This window comes from Chinchilla lanigera, unplaced genomic scaffold (genome assembly GCF_000276665.1).
Source record: "Chinchilla lanigera isolate Chin_1 unplaced genomic scaffold, ChiLan1.0 scaffold00031, whole genome shotgun sequence".
NCBI lineage: Eukaryota > Metazoa > Chordata > Mammalia > Rodentia > Chinchillidae > Chinchilla > Chinchilla lanigera.
In genome coordinates this window covers 10115716-10135533 of record NW_004955432.1, presented here as the reverse complement: position 1 = coordinate 10135533, position 19818 = coordinate 10115716, and the positions used below count along the sequence as shown (strand labels likewise).

The window sequence follows — 19818 nt, the reverse complement described above, 5'->3', positions numbered from 1 at the left end:
CAATTAAACACAGATTCAATTCAATTCACATTCAATAAGATGCTTAGAAAGGTTAGGCCCAAAGCCACACAGCTACTGCAGGATGAAGCAGGATCGAAATTCATTCTCAAGTAAGAAGTAATATGAAACACTGCACCAATACTCAAAAAAAATATGAAAGATTGCTAAATGTTACTACCACTTTAATCTTTTTATTGTACAGGATTTTAATTGTATTTTCATGACATTAACAATATAATTGACAAAATCAAAATAATCATGCAGAGATCATTTGTATATGGTCCATCAGAAATCACTTAACCTGTCCAGATGTCTACAATTTTGAATTCTCAAACAAACAAAAGTTTAATTTGGAATGTGTTCTTTTTTAAACAACAACAAAAAAAAAATACCACTGAACCTTTCACTAAGGGATTTTCGTCCACACTCTCCCAACTTCTCAAAACCACAATGATTTAAGATTCTAATCTAAATTATGTTTCGTTCTTATTAAAGAATTATTGTTCTGGCCAAAGAGACCATTGTTTTGCTATGACAACAATTTTTTTAAAAGTAGCATTTCTAACAGAATTGTAAGATAAGGTGTACAAAATGTAATTATTATTCTCATTTTCACATCCCGAAACAAAGCTACAAGGTTTGGAAATTTGCCCAAATCACAACGTTGCAAATTGTGTCCTCACATCATCCGCTTTTTAAATTTTTTTCCCATTCTCTTCAGGTTATCTTTATTGTACAGACCCCATCTCTCTTCCCAGGCCACCCCCTCACAAACGACAGTCTGCCAGGACGCGGGGGACCCTGAGAGACAGCTTGGGCGGTCCTGGAAAGCTGGCAAAAAGGAAAAAGAGGTGACAAAGATAATCTGACTCCCTCATTGACCTTGTCTGAAGGAATGTCTCTAGGACGGCGCTACCCACCAGATCAGGGATTCCACTAAGACATCTCAGATGAGTTTACCAGGGTGCACCGCAGCTACCAGGGGCCCCTGACACCCGCCACCACCTATTACTTAGGTCTCCGCGCACAGCCGCCCAAGGAAAAAACATCTCGGCTTCTCTCCCAGCCTCGATGAAAAAAAAGCCTTTGCTTCAAGCACCAGGACTTACCTGTCGGGTCATGAGAGATTTGATTTTTTGCATGTCGGAATCGTGAGGAGATTACACTACCGCAGGGAGCTAACAAATCACACCGAACCACTACACAACTGGCCCTAACACAGGGCAGCCATAGTGAGTGGTCACGTGAAGCCGCTAACCGGGTCAGCCTGCATTTCCCTCAGCATCCTGGGAGCTGTAGTCTTCCTTCGTCCACAGGCGGCAACAATGAGAGAGGAAGGCAGCCCAAGAACTACATTTCCCAGCAAGCAAAGCGGCGAGCATTTCGATTAACCCTTCAAATGTTACTGAAAGCTCTCCTTCCGTGGGGCGGAAGCCACAGTACTAAGTAACCAAGCCTTGAGTTAATCCACAAATACTGAAGAGGTCAAAACCAAACTGGCGTGGTCTAAGCGGGGCGGGGCTGCAGAACTTGAGAGTGACACAAAAGTGGACGACCTCAGGAAAAGGCATTTTCCACGAGGCGACCTGAAAAGTTGGCACTCTCCAGGTGTCTGAGGGTTTGACCTGAGGAAAGGCGGGGTCCAAGTTGCCTAAGAGGCAGCTGGCCAAGGTTAAACCTCTTCTCTCTTTGTTCCTGGAATCTCTGCAAAAGGCCTAAAACCAAAGGATTTTGATTGACCTCCACCTGTGAGGTTCCTTCCTAAAACTCCGAAGGCAAATTGAGAGGTAAAACATGGCAATAATTATGTGTACACACGTCACTTTGAAGTCCTCCTTTCAACTTTAACAGTTTAGTTAAATTATGGAAATGATAGAGAAGTCTTTGAGGACTCTGTTTTAAAAAGATTTCAAAATTATGAGAATATCAGAAAAATGTATGTCCAGAGAGAACAGTAGTTGTGAATATTATTGAAAGTTTGCTGCGTGAGAGGAACTCTACTAATAACTTCACGTCATCATCTTATTTATCTACACTAGCATCCTATGAGGTTATTACTATTATCTCCATTTTTAAAATAATGAAACAGGTATGGAGAAATTGAGGAACTTGCCTAAGATTACCGCAAATGAGCAAGCAAAAACAGAAGAACTGATTGTTAAGATGCTTTAAGGGCTTTATGGGTTGTACTGAAGCGTCCTAAAGCATGACACCAATGACATTTTTAATTTGCATTTATTTGAATGCTTATTAGAAAAAATGTGACTCAGACGTGATTTCAAAAATGCTACTTAGGATAAATAAAAAATGTTAAATCACCTTAATCTCATGAAAAATATTAGGTAAACAATAGTAAAGGTGGTAGTCAAAGGGGGTATGAATAATAAATGTGGTTTACACATGACTAAAGTTTGGGAAACATTAATATAAGGGGGTTTTCAAGTCTCAAATTCTATTTGATCTCTCAAAGATTTTTTATTAATTTTTACAAAAGAAGTTGTAATATTTGACAGGGTTTTGTAAGGATAAATGAGACAATGAAAGTGAATACAATTTATAAATTGTAAAGGGCTGTGCCATTATATGAGTCATAATTCTGCCCAGTTCTCTACTCCAACAGAACCACCTTAAACATACTACTGTCACTATCACTGCACTTGGTAATTCTTTTTGAAATAAAGCATTTACCTACATACATCCATTATTCTGTTATTTCTAACCTCTTTTAAAAATTCCAGCAAGGCACGTTGACACATACCTGTAATCCCAGAATATGGGAGACTGAAGCAGGAGGATCACAAATTCCATCCTCTCCTGGGCAGTTTAACTTAGCAAGACCCTATCTCAAAATTATAAATAAATAAATGATTGAGGATGTACCTCAGTGGTAGAGCATCCCTGGGTTCCAGCCTAAGTACCCCCCCAAAAAAGAACTGGTCCCCAACATTTGAGAAATGGAGATAAAAGCGATCTCAAGTTCAACTCCCACCTGGGTGACTTAAGAAGACCCTGTTTCTAAATAAAATAAAATTTAAAAGATGGGAATGTATCTCAGTGGCAGAGTGCCTTTAGGTTCAATCTCCAGCACCACCACCACCAGTACCCAAAAAATTCCAATCACTTTAGGGCAACTCTAGTTCATTCTTTATCTGATCTAATCTTTTTAAAGAGAAAAAAACTAAAAATAATGATACAAAATTTCAAAACAGTATAAAAGGAGAGTAACAATCGTTAGTACATTGCTTATTGTTATCTTCAAAGTAGTTGCCTAGATTTCTGATCTAAATTGTTAGACTGTTTTTGGTGTGTGAAAATGTTCAACATTAGAAGATCCTGAAAGCATCAGAAGAAACAGAAGCTGCCAACCATATTAGCATATAAAATAAAACCTGATTCAATAAACATTTGTTAATTTGGAGGCACAAGGGAACACTATACTGTATTAAGCACTTTAGTAAGATATAGTTGTGATCTCAAGTTCAGTTGAAAATCACACCTTAGAGGTAATCTAATTTCAAGAGTTCTCCAACCTGACTATTCAGATTCACTTAAAGAGTATGCTACTGTTACTATTTGCTTTGGAATTGTTGGTTTCAGACCTTTGGTGACTCTTATAAGGATCCCAGCACTTCAAATCCATTTTTAGCAGTGAGAATATTTATCTATACGGGGTGTATAATCCACACATTTCACTACAGCTTGATTGAACTAGCACCTAGATTCAGCCCCAGAATTTTCTCCCTCATATACTCAACTACACAGAGTAATGAAAAAAAGGGGTTTCTTTTGTTTTAATCCAATGTATTTGTTTTATCTTATTGGCCAAATTTAGAAAAATTAGTTATTCTCATAGCTGTTTGATTCTGGAATGCTGTAAAACTTTTACTGTAATGCTCTACATTTTAGTTTACTTCTTGTGATCTAGAGAATTGGACAACCCAAAAGCTGCAAGTAAGATAATCTAAACATGGGAAGTAAATTCTGGATGTTGTCTAAGTAAACTATGTCAACATACCCTATTGTTATATAAAAATGCCCTATATAACACTTTTTAGTGGAGTATATTATTTCATTCCCATTTTGCAATAGATGTGATTTACTCTTATCAGTGGTAGGGCAGAGAAGCCTAGTACAAAGTTTGGATGGCCTGCAATCAAGCCTGAAGAAAATCATCCTAGATAATTGTCCCTTGAAAAGGATAGCCAGACCTGTTTTTGAAGATTGGAACATTATAGCTCACAGTTAAGGGAGATGATTTGGTTCTAGGTAATGGCATTAGCAGTTTAGTAGCATAAAAAGGAGGAGCCTTCAAAAGTTCAAATACGAACTGCAATCTTGGCATGATCAGGAAAACACCAAAATATTCTTGTCATGCTGTAAAGACCAGCATGATGGAGAAGTTGGCTACTCTGGGGCAGTCTGACTGTGCTTCCTGAGTAAATAGAACAGAAGCTAAAGGCAAAGCAGTGACACGGTCAGGTGCCCAGATGGAAAGATACTACTGCATTTCAACTAGCAGCCACGGAAGATAGAGCTAGGATTGTGGCAGGCAGCATCACATGCAGACAGGAGCACTGGCACATACACAGGCCTGCATGCTAGCCTCCTCAAGTAGCCAGCCTTCTCTATGCTGTAATCCTCTCTATGGTCTATGTAATTACAAGAAGAAAACACCATTTCCCCTAGTTCTTTCATAGACTCCCACTTCGACTTTGACATTTCACAACCTCCCTTTCCACTGTTTACCACTTCAAAATACTCCACGAATGTGAATTGAAGACTATGAGTGTTTGAAATTTCCTGTAGCTGTATAAAGCAAGACTAACCTTACAGTTTAAACTGGACTGTAAACTATGTTAATGTGACCTGAAAGTTAACAAAAAGCCCTGCCCTCCCAACACACATACACACACACACACACACATACACCTGCATAAGACTGTATATTTTCATATACAAGTGCAAACACAAACACTATCCCAGTGACTCCTTGCACTGTTTGCACTTTGGTCGCCATGGATGTAGATTGTTTCAGGTTAATCAGTCACCTCATTTTAAAGGCAAATATAACTAAGATAAGTAAACGGTAAGGCTGTAAGCCCTTTTATCCTGAACGGTATGATAGAGCAGAGCTTCCCCAGTGGGTTCCAAGTGCGATGCAAGATATTGGTGGTAAATTTCTTATAATGGTAACACTTCCAAATATTTTAAGAATCGTGTAAAAACACTTGAAGTTAAATTTTGAACCTTGCTTATATAACTTCCTGTGTAAACATCCTGAATTCAGAAATTATTCCTGCAGATAAGGATTTACTTGTGCAAACCTACCACTAGAGGGAGATTTGCCGCGCTTACAGCATGTAGCACTTCTTTAAGATATGTCCCACAGGCGTTGGGAATTTTAATGTATGTCATGACAGGAAAAGATCACAAGTGTAATTTATCCTGCTATTGCATATATCTATACAACATCAACTATCACTTTGTGTCATGAAAGAATTTATGCAACCAGGGAAATAGTAAAAATCATACTAAAAAAGTCTTTTAAATCAAGTACATTTAACATTAGGGAAAATGCACAACGTTGTACTTTTCTCACTTTGCCAAGGACTTAAAAAATTTCACCATGAGCCATCACTTAGTTGGAAAACAGTAGAAAGCGGGGGCTGGGGATTTAGCTCAGCGGCAAAAGCACCTGCCTGGCAAGTGCAACGTCGTGAGTTTGGTTCCCGGTACCGGAGAAAAACCAAAAAAAAAAAAAAACAATAGAAAGGAGTTCTCTGATAACAGAAATTGGAGATCAATAGTGACCTCTATGGTGTTGGAAGAACTGTGACACCAGAGCAATTTCCATATTAAAATCCAAATTTCATGTTATGCAACTCAACTTTTAAAGTTATGCGCATTTCTTAACTATCACCTGAGAAGCAGAAGGCATAGGCCAAAGAGCATTTGAGGTTTGTTTTAGGATAAACATCTTGACAAAAATGCTAGTGAAGCACTACAGTTAGACCTAAGGATCCATAAATTCGGTTTTTCTCTGTATTTGAGGAACTGGGAGGTAAAATAAACATGTAGTCAAATAAATTGAGATTGAGCAATAAGTGCTATGACGAGATCTAGGTACAAGATCGAGAGATACAGCAGAGAATGTAGTGGTACAGTCATTACCTGTGGCCAAGGGAGCTCTTGCCGTGTTTCTGAAGTGTGGAGAGATCATAAAATGGCTTCCAGGGGCTGGGGATTTAGCTCAGCGGCAAAAGCGCCTGCCTGGCAAGGGCAAGGTCGTGAGTTCGGTTCCCAGTACCGGAGAAAAACCAAAAAATAAAAAAATAAAAAATAAAATAAAATGGCTTCCAAAAAGGACTCAAATTCCTCAGTAGCCACTTTGTTTGCTGTGGAAGTCTTCCTGCATAAGTTGGATTCCAGAATAACTATCATTCCTTTTAACTTTTAATTTTACTGGAGCAATGCTCTGCCTTCCCCTCTCATCATGAACTTCAGTGAGCCCTTGCTGTTCAAATTGACTTATGCAAGGAATTTTATTTGATTTGATGTGGGTTTGGTAATATTCTTTCAGTTTAATAGGATGGGAGCCTTCTTGCAAATGGAAGTTAACTTATAACTTGGTAAATTAAGCAGAAGTGTTCAGGCTACCTGCTACCACGACGATGCCCAGGTGAGAACACCGTGCCAGGACGCCACAGTGCAGGCAAAATCTTTTCTGCGTCATTGGTTTGCTTCTTCTCACTTTCAGCTGTGAAATTCGGCCTCAGATATTATCTATTGGCACAGGCTTTTTTGTTATCATTATGCACAATATGATCTTCAGCACCACTTGGAAACACACCTGTGATCTGCCTAAAAATAAGATGAATCTGTAAGATTTCAACAAAACCATAGCGGTCATTTGTAATAAGGAATACAACATAGAAAAAACTGCATTTTAAGACACTCTGGTTTTGTTTTTGGCATCTTTGGTGCAACTGTCACATGTTAATTGGTGACATCATGAGGATTAATAACTGCTTAGTAGATACATGAGCTATTTCAATTTTCATAGAAAAATGTCTTAAGTTTCACAATAATAGCATAGTTTTGTACAAGAGGAATTTTTTTTTTTGTTTATTGTGAAAGCACACTATTTTCCAAGAAAGTCATCCAGAGGGATGTTTTGCCTCTTGTGATTACTAATAACAAAGAATAATTTATAAAACATACTGACAGTTACTGATAATCACTAAGAAACCACACGGAAAGTCGTAGGCCTGTATTCTTACAAAGCACATAACAGGTGTGCCCACTCCCTGTGTCCTTTGTATACACATCATTCTGTATTCAAATCACAGAGGCAAGAGGCAGGATAGGGTCTGTTACCTCACTGCTAATTTCCCTAGCAAATAAACCAGCAGATGCTGGTCCATGAAACAACTCACCGCTGAGAATAGGACACTGTTTGCATGGGGCAGGATGCTTTCATGGAGCTCCACAGCAGCACTGCTGGGATCTTCCAGTGCAAAATATACCTCCTCCTCTTAGGTAAGGCCCTGAATGAATTGTACTTCAGGTGTTTTGTTTTTAGTTGTGGGCATAAGGTAAATATTTGCTGTAAGGCATAGATTTTCTCAGAAAATTGAAGAGCAGGTGAGAATCTTTAAACAATAACACAATGCTCCAGCAACAAATGGGCAACATTTAGAAGGAACCGGGTTCAGTAAGTAGATGGCTACTGTTTTCTTGGAACAATAGTTATTGTCACCAGCACTCGCTAAGAAAGTTAAGTCACTAGAAAAATAGAATGGATCTTTTTCTTAAACACAGTTTACATACAGGTTCCATAGCGTCAATGCATTTATTTTGGCAAATTCAAATAGGCCTTTGAATTGTTAATGCTTAAAATGAAACTCAACAATTTAAAGGAGTGGTTTTCTTTTAATTAAATATATTTCTTTAATTAAAGGTACAGTTTAAAAGCTATTGTTGTAAACTGTTGATTCTGCTTTATTTGAAATTACCTACTACACTGTAAACTATGGAAAACGGTAGTCTTAAGCTGACAAAAGAGGTAAGTTAAAAAGGATTATTTCCCTAATGTCTTTAGCTTTTCTTTGCCCAATGTCTAGTCCTACTAATTTCTTTTGTATCTTAATTTTTGTTCTTCTCTTTCTCCTTAGATAAAGGAATCCTTAAATCCTTTAAAAGAATCCTTCTTTCACCTTTCCACTGTTTTAATTCACCCACATTGTATTCACCAGATATTCTCTTTTCTGTTCTTTCTATTTGTAGATTTAAAAAGTCAAGTTAGATTTTGTTTTGTTTATATTCAACAGATGGAAATTCAAAATAGGATTTATTCCTTAAATTAAAGAACAAATCAAACTACGTGCACAATTTCAATTTTTTGGCTTTCTCATTTATGTAAAGCCTTACTTTCACTAATATATTTTGTTACAGTTATCGCTATAAAAACATTTTATTCAGGTTTATTTGCATCAATTGTACATCTCTCACCTATGAAATGTACGATCTTTAAATTTTTAAAGTGTTTGAGTTTCCCATAGCTGTGATTGTTTCAGTTATTACAGTGTTTGCTATCAAATTTAAGCCTATGATAGATTTTCATTGTTCAAAATTTTTGAAAAATTTAATTATCATCATACTTTGGTATTTTTTCTTAGCTTTGAAAGTATCTTGTATCTTGAAAGTATCTTATTTTTTACTTTAAAACAATCAAACTTCTCATTTTATAATTTATGTTTTTGAAAACGGCCTTTGGTAGAACTTACAGAAAATTGAGTTGAGAAATTTGACCTAAATAAAGATGAAGATATACTTTAGAGAAATCACAAATCCATAAATAGTGAAATCCATCTTTATATCTCAAGACTGTCTTTCTATGCACTTTTACTTTTCACCATAGGTAGTGTGTTTTAAAGATCATAAGTAATGTGGAAATATTTTTGCTTTTAGGGATATTGAATTTTAGTTTGTATATCCTTTGTAAAAATATCTAAAAATCCGAAGCCAAAATATATGGCTTGTACAGTCTATTCAAAGCACAATGTCATAATTTCTATTTTCCACAAAGAGTCAAGGCTTTATTTTCAGCCAACAGTATTTTTTATGCTTATTAATACCGTGCATGGTAATGAAGAAATAAATGTCATCTATTTTAAGCTACAACAGAGGTCACTTTGTGAAACCTAATGATTAAATTCAATACAACAAAACTGGTCTAGAAAGTTCTTTGTTGCTAAAACATAGGTACACTCTACAGTATAACTTCAAATATTCTTTAATATTGTATACTTTTTGTTCTTAAAGAGAATAAAAAATAACTTCAAAAACATTAGAAATGATACAGAATTTCAAAAAATAAGATGATAAAAACTCAACAATGGTTGTTATATTGCATATTGTTGTCTTCAAAGTTGTTGTGCAGATTATCAGATATAAGCATGTAAAATTGGTCAAAAAAGTTAAACATTAACTGTTCCTTTCAATAAACCAATAGAAATTAGTACAATTATGTTAGCTCTCCTGTGTGTATATATATTTTTTTCCTTTCCTTCTTTCTTTCTTTTTTCCTTTCCCTTATTCCAGTTGTTCTTTCCTTTTGAGCAGTTTCTTTCCCTTTCAAATATCTATTGTACCTTTTGGATTTTATGTACTCTTTCAGGTTCTTACACTAGGGAGACAGTACGATGTCTACATATGCAGGTCCAACCCATTCCACCCATGAGCATGGTCTCTAGATAGATACTGTTACTATGTAGTTTAAAAGAATCAAAAAGACAAATGAGTGCTATAATTTTATATCACAGATTATGAATGGAATTATCAGTCTCTTTAGACGAGTGTTACTGCCTTAGTTTGTCTTGCTTTTTATACTCAGAAAGTATCAATGAATCTAACAAAAATTTAATCTGTTTAAATTCAAATATTTGGAGTACCAAAGGAAAGTTCATTAATTTTTATATTATTTGCTTTCTTGAAATGTAATTGTTCATACAGTAGATGGCTTTCTAAAATCACTAGCTTTAGTTCTTTGGGTTTTCTTGCAAAACTAGAAAAGAGCACTTGAAAATTTCTCAAAATGCCAACTTATCTAAAATTAGTAAACTAACATGTTTGGCAGCATGAATTTTTCACATCTATAGTGGGAAACGTATAAGTAGCAACAGTAGTATGCGTTATGAAAATATAGAAAATCATCCAATTATCTGTTTAGACCCTAAATTTTACTATAAAGATTGTATCATATGAATAAGTTCACATCTTCCCAGAAAAAATGCATAGATTTTAGGTCACTGAAATAAGATACTGTTGGGGCTGGGAATTTAGCTCAGCGGCAAAGCGCCTGCCTGGCAAGTGCAAGGTCGTGAGTTCGGTTCCCGGTACCGGAGAAAAACCAAAAAAAAAAAAAAAAACACACACACAAAAAAAAGAAATAAGATACTGTTTAAAGAAAAACTGATTCCTTGCTGCATTTTTATAACTTGTTACCTATAATTTATTTCATAAAAATAGTGTAGAGAGTGTAAGAATTGTGTTGTTACTGTCACATACACATTTTAAAAACTTTTATCGTTTGATATCGAAACACTGAATATATTTAGAGATGTCAATGGCAATATATTATTTAAGGTATTGTTACATGACATAGTCTCTAAACTAAACCAAAGATCTACATCCCCACTTAAACAATGGTCATAAATGCCATAAAGAGTGTCATTTCCTACTGAAGTAGTCTTATTTTCCTCTGGGCTGCAATATTTGTATTGTATTTAATATTTATTCAATAAAATTCTCCTCATAGCTTTACTTGTAGACACCCTAACTAGTCTTTTCATACTTAAAACTAGTTCTGAATCAAGATCCAAAAGTCAACAACGTTTCCATTCCACAGTCAATCTGAAGTAGTGCAGTGCCTCCCACCCATTTCCCGAATATTAACTAAAGCCTGGTCAATTGTTTCAAACTGCAATTACAAAGAAGGTAGACTAAAAGGGTTTCTTCCCTTAAAAAACAAAACAATGCAAAGCTCCCCGAAGAAACAAAACAAAACAAAACAAAAACCCTTCTGTAACAAATGACAAGAAGAGATCAGCCAAAACTGAATCCAGGCTATCTACTTGGATATCTCAGTCTAGCTGTAGTTTCTAGGTTGAGCTGTGAAATATCTTAAAGGACCAAGAAGTGGATGCAAACCTGCTCCCTGCCAGAAGCAACTACCTAATTCTATGTCAGCAGCCACTCGGCTTTTCCCTGTGCATTCTCAAAGCATTAGTGTGGATTCCCAGCACTTTATTAATAATATCCAGGACTGACAACTTAATAAGTGTTCTAGAGACTGAGACTCGATACTTCAACATTCTTTGACATCTTCACCTTCAAATGTAAGTAGCTGCTGCCCTAGGAAGGTCACCGCGGGGGGGTCATGACGTAAACATTTAGAGCTTTGAGAAAGGTCTTAGACTGCATGGACTACTGACCTCTTTTCACAAATGCAAAAATAGGTTGAGACGTAAAATGACTGATCTAAGGTCACATGACTAACTGATTTTTTTTTTTCCTGAATGTGTGGCTTTTACCGAGACTTCACATTTCAGTAGCTCTTTAACTTTACCCAAATATCCAATCTAGTAATCTCACTGCAAATTTAGAGAATGGGTTCCTAAATACCCTTATTTCAGGGTATTTACAACTTACATGTGACAAGTTTAATATTAACTAGTTTATGGAGGAGGAGGAATCCAAGATCAGAACTCAGCCATGAGATTCTCATAACTACCTTAATTTTCACTCAAAGAAAAAAGAATACAACAATACACTATGTAGAGAAAGTTATAGTTTATGTATCTTAAACTAGTAATGTTGAATATTTAAAAACCAGCTTTTATTTATTGCTTGTCAGGAACTTCTCAGGAGTTTCTTATCTCCAGTTTAAGTGAAAAGTATGCAAATGCTTTTGTTTTGTGCAGAAGACACATACACATATACATACACATACACACATGTACACACACACTCACACACACACTAGGAGGAATCGTTTCCTTTCTCCCGTCTATGACTTCAAGAGCTGCACCCCACGCCAACCCAGCCTCTGCTTCACTTTATATATCACTGACTGTTTGTTTGTTTTTCAGTACTGGAGATTGAACAAAGGGCCTTCCAACAGACTTGCATCCCCAGCCCCACCCCATTTTTTGAGACAGGGTCTTGCTAAGTCACAAAGCTGCCCAGGCTGAGCTCAAACTTGGGATCCTCCTGATTCAGCCTCCCAAACTGCTGGGATTTACAGGTGTGTGCCATCACACCCAATTGACACCACTAGTTTTAAGCCACTGATTTGCTCTACCATCTTCCTTTCTCATCATTTCCCTGTGAAAACCACTACCCCTTTCTGAAATTCACTTTATCTTCTCTACAGATTTCCCAGCACATTGTTCTCTCTTTTTCTAATCACTCATATTAAAGGGGGTAAACCCCAATTTAACATTCTTGAGCTTTTCAGAACAGAATGGAGAAGCAAAATCCTTTGTAATGCCTGTGATATGAAATGATCACTAAAGTGAAAGCACAAGTACAGTCCATTATCAGAAAAAAAGTTATGTTAATCACAAGTACACACAGAGACCAAACAGCCTGTAAGACAAAGTCTGTTTCCCTGCACTCGTACATTTCCATCCTTCTAGTTGCTTTCAGGTGAGTGTCTAGGGCTCTGTTTTCTTTCTAATCTCCTCTTTTCTTCCACTTTGTGTTTCTGCTCCAGAACTCCTAGGTCTAACTTCGCCGGCAGCCCCAGAGTTTCTCTCTCTACTTACAGCTTACTACAGGCCAAAACAGTGGAAATCTTTGCTCCCACCTTTGCCTAGAAAAGGAAAAAGAGAAATTTAAAGTTCGTTGAATTTGATTCTTCCTAGGGGCAGGCCTACGTGTTTGAGCTTCTCCAAAAAAAATTTCCTGAAAGACAGAGAATTTTCTCCTTTTCCCTTCTTTATATGGATGGTCTTCCATATCATGACCAATGAAGCTGAGTCTCCCTTCTTAAAAACTGATGAAAAGGGAAAGCAGTCAAGAGAACAAGGACTTTGTACATGAGAACACTGAAACTGTAAAATTTCTCCATTTGTACCTCATTTCTGGCCTCGTCTCCTCCAGGATTTTCTTCTACCCTCACGCATCTCTATTCCTTCAACATTTCCTCTCTAGTGGTTCTTTCCTAAGAGCTAAACATTGGGCAAACCTGCCCAGCTCCACCCCACATTTCTGCTCCCTTCCACAGCAAAACTCCTCCAGAGTATCTACTCTCACTGTCTCCACTGTCCATTCCCTTCTCTTTTTTCTCTCTCACAGTTCAAAATACTCCACATTTAAATTCTGCCCATTCTCTGCCCCCCAAATTTCAAACGTTCCTATGATGGACAGACCATATTCTCCCACTTTTAAAATGAAAGTTTGGAAGCAAAGCACTTGGAGTTCCAGAACCATGGTGGTCTGAGCTGAGGAAGACTCTCTTTTCACTGCAAATACTAAGTAAATACTAAATAACACTAAACAACATATCATAGTTTAATGTAAGACAGGGCTATTTCCAAGGTACCAAAAACTGTAGAGAAACCTGCAGACATGAAACACAGCAGTGAATTCTTGGACCTAAACAATCTGGCACTGCACAGAGCTGTGTAGTAAGCACTGCTCCATGACCTGAGGCTGTTTGGGTCTCTAACACATTCCCAACTACTTTATTTAAACATTCCTCTTCAGCTTGTACACTCATTTCTTCTTGGCTTCCTAACGGGCGTCTCAAAATGAACATGCTCCAACCTCCCTCCTAATCTTCCCCATAAAAACCAGTTCTCTCACCCATGGTGAGTGTACTAGTGACAACTCCATTCTTCTAGTTCACCTCAGTCAAGAGCACATAAGTCATTCTTGACTCTTTGTTGTATCTTGTATCCCACCTCCATTGTGTCAGCAACCCTTTTTAGCATGGCCAATCTCTTCCCATAATATCGCTAACTACCAGCCTGGTCCACCCACCACAACATCACCTCTTATCTGTTTTATTGCAGTTGTCTCCTAAGTAGTGTCTCTGTTTCTGCTTTTACCCACAAAGCCTTGCACAGCAACTAAAGTGAGTCTAACAAAACATAAGAGAAATCATATCCCCCTCTGCGGCCCAAACTCCAATTGCATTTTCAGCTCAAACTAAAACTGCCAGTCTTTCCCCCGGCTCTGTGGTCTCACCCTCTCTCTCCTGGCCACCTTACTGACCTCATAGCTTATTGTGCTCCTCCTTCTCCAATCTGCTCATCTGTGACTCCCCTTCGCTGATCCTCAAACATGTCCCCTTCTTCTTCTGGGCCAGAACTCCTTGACATGCCGATCATAGTTTAATGCCACTCTCCTTGAGTTATTTATATCAAGCAAGGCTTTGGTTAAAAGGAAAGACTTCCAAAAAGCTGAATATTAAGCCATTTCAGAAGGCTTTGGGAAATTGTTTTGGGAAGGAAGTAACCCACCAGTATCTGAGACTGCGTAGTTTTATTAGGATAGAATTTGACGCAGACATTTAGTCATAATTATAAATGTTTTAATTGTTTTCATTGGACTTTAGAACTCATCATCCTTTTCTGTGTTCCTTCTCCCATTATCCTTGAACAGTCACAGTCAACAACTTCTGCTTTTCCTTTTCATCTCGCATTTAGGGAAGTCATGCAATCTGCATAGTCTTTGGGTGGAGTTTTTAAAATGCAGCAGGTTTCACAGGCAAATATTTACTTCTACCTGTAACCAGTACAGGAATGGTCAGTACTTAGAAGGCTCTCTTCTCTGGAAAGGATTATCTTCAGATCAAGTTCTCTCTGCAGTTGCCTCTTTGGATTATGAAATGTGGCCCAGAATCTTCACAGCTTTCCTTTCCTTTGTAGCAGGTTCTTGTTCTGGACTGAAGGTGACAGTGCCATCACACACTGTCCACGGCATCAGAGGTCAGGCCCTCTACCTCCCTGTGCACTATGGCTTCCATACTTTGGCGTCAGACATCCAGATCATATGGCTGTTTGAGAGACCCCACACGATGCCCAAATACTTATTGGGCTCTGTGAATAAGTCTGTAGTTCCGGACTTGGAATACCAGCATAAGTTCACCATGAGGCCGCCCAATGCATCTTTGCTCATTAATCCACTGCAGTTTGATGATGAAGGTAATTACATTGTGAAGGTCAACATTCAAGGAAATGGAACCCTATCCTCAAGTCAGAAGATACAAGTCACTGTCGATGGTGAGTCTACTCTAACTATATATAGAAGCTAGTATGGAGTGAGCAGAAGCCCACGACATCAATGCCGGTGGGCTTCAGGTTCTGGCTATGCAACTTTGAATGAGCTAATTAATCCTCAAAGCCTCATTACACTAAAAACACTATCGTAATAGCATTATTACACTATGTATAATATATACTGTAATGTATTACACTATTGTGTAATAGTAGTATAATAACACTATTGTAATAACATTACACTAATAACATTATTATCTATTTCTTAAGGCTTTCTGAGAATTAAATTAGACATGCACATAAGGGATATGTACAGTGTCCAACACCATTTGGGGGAGAATTATCTCAAATTATCATGCATAACAGCAATAAAAAGTTTCTGGAAATGTCTGCTAAAAAATGAGGTCAGCTAACTTTCAGATATTTGTTTTTCTTAGTAAGATGTGTCTTTTATGCCTTAAATATGCTATGCCCAAAGTCCAACTTCTGATTTTTCTCTCTAGACTGTTCATTTGACAGTATTTCTCATTGTAGTAAATATTAATACTATTTTATCAGTTGCTCATGCCAAAATCTTACAGTCCTTGACTCTTTTTCTTACATCCCACATCCTAGTCACAAGAAAATTTATTGGCTTTACATTCAAAATATAGACAGAATCCACTCACTCCTCACCAGCCCTTGTCCTGTCCCAGGTGACATCACCGGCTGTGGTCTGGGTTATAAAACAGCCTGCCATCTGGTCTCTCTGCTTCTGCTCCTGCACCTTAAACTCCTCCCAGCACCTGTCTGAATATCCAGCACCTACTTCATCCTGCTCTTACCTCTGCTCCCTTCCCTCACTCTGTTCTGGCCATGCTAGTCTTGCTCTTCCTTGAAACTGGAAAACACAGTCACATCTCAGGACCTTTGTACTTGCTATTTAATCTACCTTGATGGATTTTCTTCCTGATATTTCTCTCATTTCCTTTAATGTTTCAGCTGAAATATTGCATTATCTATGAAGTCTTTCCTAACTACACTGTACAAGCTATGCCCTCACTTCCTCAAACACACACACCATAAAGTCACAAAGGCACTATCTTCAGTTCTGCTTCACTATTTTTTTGTAGCATTTATTACCACCTGGGCATATTGCATATTTTTAATTATCTATTGCTTCTCTTCCCTAAGTAAAATACAAGGTCCATAGGCGAGGGGACTTTGTGATGTTGGCTGCTTTGTCCTTGGTGACTAAAACCTCACTGCTCCTTGTGTCCTCAGTAACTATTTGTATGTTAATCATGGTAGAGGACAGAGGGAGTGCTGAAGGGAAGCTGAGACCCAGGATGTGGAAGCAGATGAGGGTTTCCTGTATGGTATTCTGTCTCCCTCTGTACTTTTAATAGAACATCCCTTATGTGTTATTGTGTAGGGAAGTTGGAGCTTTTTTTAACAAAGTGAAACCAAAAATCTAGTAAAGCCTTCAAATGCTTTTAGGTCTGAGAAAAACATTCTTCTCCAAAGGGAAACTTCCACAGCTGAGTTATACCATTGTTGGCCAACACATGATCGCAAGCCAATAACTATTCTAATAATTGCTTCTCCTCATTCAAGACCATTAGCATGTCACTTATTTTTCCTATACTACATATGTTTCCACACAATGATGCACTTGAAACATAAATGTTTTATAAATAATAAATGAACACCATTCATTTTGCCTTTTAAGTATTAATAATGTAAATAAATGGTATTCCAAATCCTTTGTCTTTGCCAGGAAAGACAAAGGATTGAACAAAATGGGTTAATTATACCCACACTGAAAAATGCTGGAGGTTTTACAACTACTCAGCTGGCCTACAAGCTGCTTTCAAGCTTTTTTCTCCTTGTTTTTCATTTCTTTCTTTCTCCTCTGAGCTGGAGAGTTTAGTCTGTTAGTGTTGTGTCCTGGTGCACACTTTTCCATTATAGGACAATGGAAGCATGATTCAAGTTAAATATGCCTGAGAAGAATGCATCTACCTCAACTAAAAGCTTGATATGAAATTTTAAGTATGGATCCAATTATTAGTCCCTTAGGTGTCATCTTATTTTCTCTGTGAAGGAAATTACTAAATACATCTCCATCCAATATGCAAGAAAGAAACATTGCCACACTCAAAGCTACTGAATGCTGACCCTTTTGGCACTGAATTCTAGGTAACTCTGGAATAGTCACTATTTTTAATCAAATAAAGAGCCAAGAAACTCAAAGATTGAGGAACATTGATGAAATGGTTATCAGTGCATGTGTAATTTCTACCCTTCTTCATAAATTTCAGAGTTAAAATTCAGAAAGGAAATATTTATTTGTTCTTGGAAATTTATTTATTTGACAAATACAGTATTCAGTTTTTACTGTGTGTCATATTGGTAGTATGGTATAAAATAAGTTTTCTATGACTTGACTTTTCAACAAGAATTTCTATTATAATTGTCTTTATACCTCTCATATGATGTAAATCCAATAATGTATTTTATCTGAGTATCCTACTGAGTCAGGGTTGAAATGTAGACCTTGGTTTGTTAAAACAACTAACATAATCTTGCAACAGAAATGCAAAATAAGTAAACCATATAATAAGTTATCTTGCATAAAATTGCCTATGTGTGAATCTCTAAAACACCCCTTTAGTTCGCCAATAGTATACCATACATGAGCAGAATATTTTGAAGATGTCAGATGGAAATTTGTGTTCTCACATTCACTCCATCCAGTTGCTCTGGTACATTAGGACTAGCTTAATTCATAGAAAGGTGAATAATTGTATAAAGTTTGCCTATGAGTATACATCTTTATGGGATTGGAGAAAACACAACAAACAGGAAGTAAAAAAGCTAAGGTTCTCAACCACTGAACACATCACCTACAAACTGAAGGGTTTCATTAGACAATCCATGAACAGAAAGTTCTAGAACTTGTTCACTCTATGAATAATATTTTTATATTCTATTATTTTGCATTTTACATGGTATCTTATTCCAATTATTGCCTGAGCAGTTATTTTTCAAAGTATAAAATATTAGCATTATTTCTCCCAGGATCTAATATTTGAAAGACTTTATGGAGTTTTACTATAATTCCTTGGGTACAAAAAACTATTTCTGTCACTTGATATTGCAGACCCTGTCACAAAGCCAGTGGTGCAGCATCATCCTTCCTCTGGGGCTGTGGAGTATGTGGGAAACATGACCCTCACATGCCGTGTTGAAGGGGGCACCAGGCTAGTTTACCAGTGGCTAAAGAATGGGAAGCCGGTTCGAACCAGTTCCACCTATTCCTTTTCACCCCAAAACAACACCCTTCGTATTGCTCCAGTGACCAAGGAAGACATCGGGAATTACAGTTGCCTCGTGAAGAACCCTGTCAGCGAAATGGAAAGTGGCATCATTACACCGACCATATATTGTAAGTTGTGATGGTTGTTTTTAAATACTAATGACCTTTTATTCTTGCTGAGAAAAAGTTCACACAGAGCCAGCCCGGAGCATATCTACACCAGATGTCTTGATCATTATTGTCATTCAGCACTAGTTTTAATAAGATTTCCTAGTTACTGTCGTGTCATAAAATATGTGTATCTATTAGCACAACCCTACTTCTTGAAGATCAAGGATGCGATTTGTGATTCAGCCCACTGTAGGACCTCATGTGCGGTGAAAAGTAAAAATCTCAGTTTCAGGAACCATGCATAAGCACTAATTTATTTACCCCCCCCCCAAGAAGAATGGTGGTGATAAACTGGGAGAGAGATATGCTCTGTAGCTGACTCCAAGGAAAAAGAGTGTTCCTGAGTTACACACTGATTGTGTATGTAGCACCTGACTATTGTCTCTGAACATTTCCTCAGTTCCATTTTTAGAAGAAACGTGAGGGGGAGCATCATTATCAGAGAAAACTGAATTATTCCAGAGTAAATTCAGGTTCCCAAGAAATGATAATTATGAGTATTTCTGGATTTCAGTTTTCTTTTTTTTTTCTGTTATTATTAGTATTCTGATCAGTTTATTTTGTTCTATTTTCTGTTGTAACTCATTAAGTTTATCAAACTCTTCAATTTAGGTCATATTACCATCACCAACCCAAGCAAGATCCTTCACTTTTTTCTCTGTCATTTCTACTCCATAGCACTACCTCTTCTACCTTTAATACTGCATTCTAATTTCAGCCTAGCACAGATTTTTCAAGTCTCTACACTGGTGATATTTTGAGCTAGATAACTATTTATAATGGAAACTCTATTATGGAGGTGGTTAGCAGTTTCCCTGACCTCTACTCACTGTAGTTGTAACAAAATGTCTCTGCAATATACATTGCTGTATATCTTTTTTTTTTATTTTAAAAATAAAAGGAGGAAAACATTAACAGACAGACAACCTTTTACAAAACAGCAAAAGAACAGTACAGACAATACAGAGTTACAAAGTGGTAGGAAATTAACAATGCTTGTTGTATTACATATTGATATCTTCAAAGTGGCTTCTCATGAAAACAGATAGAGACATG

General features: G+C 37.2%; 2 protein-coding genes across 7 annotated transcripts in view; one reads left to right on the top strand and one right to left on the bottom strand.

Moving 5' to 3' along the window:
• Vps50 (VPS50 EARP/GARPII complex subunit) overlaps nt 1–1254 on the bottom strand; it is a 110111-nt gene extending 108857 nt beyond the window's left edge. For both annotated transcript variants that reach the window (XM_005388036.2, XM_013516067.1), the window contains exon 1: nt 1110–1254. In XM_005388036.2, coding sequence (XP_005388093.1) covers nt 1110–1142 — 33 coding nt within the window. In that variant the 5' untranslated portion in view covers nt 1143–1254. The remainder of the gene's footprint in view (nt 1–1109) is intronic.
• A 6110-nt stretch (nt 1255–7364) lies between these two features.
• Hepacam2 (HEPACAM family member 2) overlaps nt 7365–19818 on the top strand; it is a 40008-nt gene continuing 27554 nt past the window's right edge. For 2 of the 5 annotated variants that reach the window (XM_005388032.2, XM_005388034.2), the window contains exons 1-3: nt 7365–7539; nt 14943–15293; nt 18436–18720. In XM_005388032.2, the coding sequence (XP_005388089.1) occupies nt 7461–7539; nt 14943–15293; nt 18436–18720 (715 nt within the window). In that variant the 5' untranslated portion in view covers nt 7365–7460. Of the gene's footprint in view, nt 7540–7960; nt 8066–14939; nt 15294–18435; nt 18721–19818 lie in introns of all 5 variants that reach the window. The other 3 variants (XM_005388031.2, XM_005388033.2, XM_013515908.1) reach the window with 2 other exon arrangements.